This window comes from Procambarus clarkii, chromosome 24, assembly GCF_040958095.1.
Source record: "Procambarus clarkii isolate CNS0578487 chromosome 24, FALCON_Pclarkii_2.0, whole genome shotgun sequence".
Lineage (NCBI taxonomy): Eukaryota > Metazoa > Arthropoda > Malacostraca > Decapoda > Cambaridae > Procambarus > Procambarus clarkii.
This window is the reverse complement of record NC_091173.1, coordinates 46,401,793-46,404,469: the sequence shown is the minus strand read 5'-3', so window position 1 is coordinate 46,404,469 and position 2,677 is coordinate 46,401,793. Positions and strand designations below refer to the sequence as shown.

General features: G+C 48.7%; 1 protein-coding gene across 1 annotated transcript; it reads left to right on the top strand.

Annotated features, from left to right (window-relative positions):
- The first annotated feature begins 507 nt into the window (after positions 1 to 507).
- LOC138368104 (uncharacterized) lies at positions 508 to 2,349 on the top strand. Its single transcript, XM_069330406.1, has one exon. It carries the CDS (start codon positions 508 to 510, stop codon positions 2,347 to 2,349), a length of 1,842 nt encoding a protein of 613 aa, XP_069186507.1.
- Positions 2,350 to 2,677: the final 328 nt, after the last annotated feature.

Sequence of the window (2,677 nt, the reverse complement as noted above, 5' to 3'; positions counted from 1 at the left end):
GGTGGGAGGCAAAGAATGGAAACAAGTATTTTCGATCCGGTAAGGAACATAAAAATGGTCCCAAAATTCAATGAGAAGGAAGTGTCGAAGTTCTTCGCGGCCTTCGAGAAAGTCGCTGCCTCTTTGGAGTGGCCAAGGGAGAATTGGGCCATCATGATACAGTCAGTCTTGACTGGGAAGGCCCAAATCGCCTACTCCACGTTGTCCCTTGACGACTCCGGCGATTATGACAAGGTGAAGAAGGTAGTGCTCATGGCGTACCAATTGGTACCTGAGGCTTACAGGCAGAAGTTCAGGAACCTGAAAAATACCTCAGAGCACACTTTCACCGAATTCGCCACTATCAAGGAGCGACTTTTCCAGGAATGGTGTGCCTCTCGGAAGGTGGAGACCAAAGAAGACCTCGAGCAGCTCATACTGTTAGAGGACTTCAAAGACTGTCTGTCTGGAGATCTAAAGACGTATCTAGAGGAACAGCAGGTAGAGACCTTGAGTGCAGCAGCCACCATGGCTGAGGAATACATCCTGACTCATAGGTTGTCTGCTAGGTATGTCCCGAAGACCTATTCAAGATATCCAGCCAAACATAAACCGGAGGATAAGACCGCCCCTCGTAGTGCCGCCAAGTCGACCCCAGATAGTCCTAGGAAGGTTAGTCCAAAAAGGGACGTATTGTGTTGGACCTGCGACAGGAAAGGACACTTTGCTGTGAAGTGTCGTAGCAGTACAAGTAATAATCCCCGTAGGGAAGTCATGCTGATAAACATTATAGTACCACCGACATCCGCCCTAGAGAAGAGGAAAGAATTGTTCGCCCCATATACCTCCCAAGGGTATGTAGCCAGTGGCCTTTCGGGTAAGCCAGTGGTAATACTCAGAGACAGTGGAGCGGCCCAGTCTCTAATTTTAGAAAATTCATTACCCAAAGGTATATCGGCGAATGGGACGCAGAAGGTAATCCTGGGTGGATTCCCTTCCACCTTGTACGTTGCCCCATTGGTACAGGTGCGACTAGACTCTCAGCACTTCAAAGGTGAGTGTCGGTTGGCTGTGGTGGATAGTCTTCCCATAAAGGGAATTGACGTAATTTTGGCCAATAACTTAGCCCTAGGTTTGTTACCTAACTGTCCCGTGGTAGTGGATGATCCAGTGTGTGAAGAGACCAGTCCAATTGCAGCGGTACAAACAAGGTCTCAGGCTCAACTCCAGGCACCACCAGATTTAAGTACTTTGTTTGACTCTCCTCCTATCCCACAGTTTACGAGTAGCCATACACCAGTCCCGCCCGTCCAGTTGCCGGTTCCTGAACCCTGGACTCGAGCCCATCTAATAGAAGAGCAGAAGAAGGACCCTCAGGTACGGAAGTTGGCTACCACCCTAGACACTCCTACGAAAGGAGCTGATCTGTATGTATGGTCAAGTGATGTACTGTGTCGCCGGCATCCTCCGAAATACCCCCAGTCGACTGAGGTGGGTGAGCAGATAGTCGTCCCAGCCGTCTTCAGATCTAAGCTGTTAGAGACGGCCCATGCTGATAGATTTGCGGGACATGGTGGGGTCTCGAAGACTTTCCAACGACTAGCCAAGTGTTTCTATTGGCCGCATATGAAGAAGGACGTACGTCGTTTTTGCAAAACCTGCCACACCTGCCAGATGGCAGGAAAAGCAAACCAGCCTGTCCCCAAAGCCCCTTTATGCCCCATTCCATCCATAGGTGAGCCTTTCGAGCACCTCATCCTGGATATAGTAGGCCCGCTTCCGCCTTCTACCTCAGGGGTGCAGTATTTGCTCACTATACTAGATCGGGTTAGTAGGTACCCAGAAGCGATCCCCTTTAAGACCATCACTGCTAAGGTCTTGGTGAAACATCTGCTCTGGTTCGTCTCGCGATACGGTCTCCCTAAGACCATTCAGACGGATCAGGGATCGAACTTTATGTCTCATTTGTTTCGCCAACAGATCGCCGACCTGGGAATTAAACAGATAACCTCCAGTGCCTACCATCCCGAGTCTCAAGGAGCTTTGGAGCGTTTTCACCAGACGTTGAAGGGCATGCTTCGGAAGTTTTGCTATAACCGGCAGAGTAAGTGGGTTGAAGACCTACCCTACCTCCTATTTGCGGTAAGATCAGTGCCCAATGAATCTCTAGGAATCTCCCCTTTCGAGATGATTTATGGTCACTCAGTAAGGGGTCCCTTAGAAGTGGCACGAGACCATTGGCTAGACAAGGAAACCAACGAAGACGTTGTGGACTGGATGTCTACAAATAAAGGCCGGTTGTTCTCTGCGTGGGAAATGGCCTACGAGAACCTTAGAGAGTACGCAACAAACCACCAAGAGCAGGTATGATAAGAGGGCCAAACAAAGAGAGTTCCTAGTGGGGGATCTGGTTTTGGTATGTACACCTACAGTAACTGGAAGTTTGAGCGCCAGATTTGTAGGTCCTTACCAGGTCTTAAAGAAGGTTACTAATCACAATTATCTTCTTAATACTCCAGACCGCCGGAAGAAAGAAACTTTGGTTCATGTTAAAATGATCAAAAAATATGAGGTTCAAGATACACTCCCAATAACCATGGTGACCACAAAAGATGACATTGAGGAGGAGGAAGAGGTATTAACTAACTCGGAGATTTTACTTAACTTGCAGGCAAAGTTGACACATGTGGCCGAAGGA

What these genes read in the sequence shown, in the direction of transcription:
- LOC138368104 (XM_069330406.1), top strand. Translation starts at nt 508, where the DNA reads ATGGCTGAGGAATACATCCTGACTCATAGGTTGTCTGCTAGGTATGTC.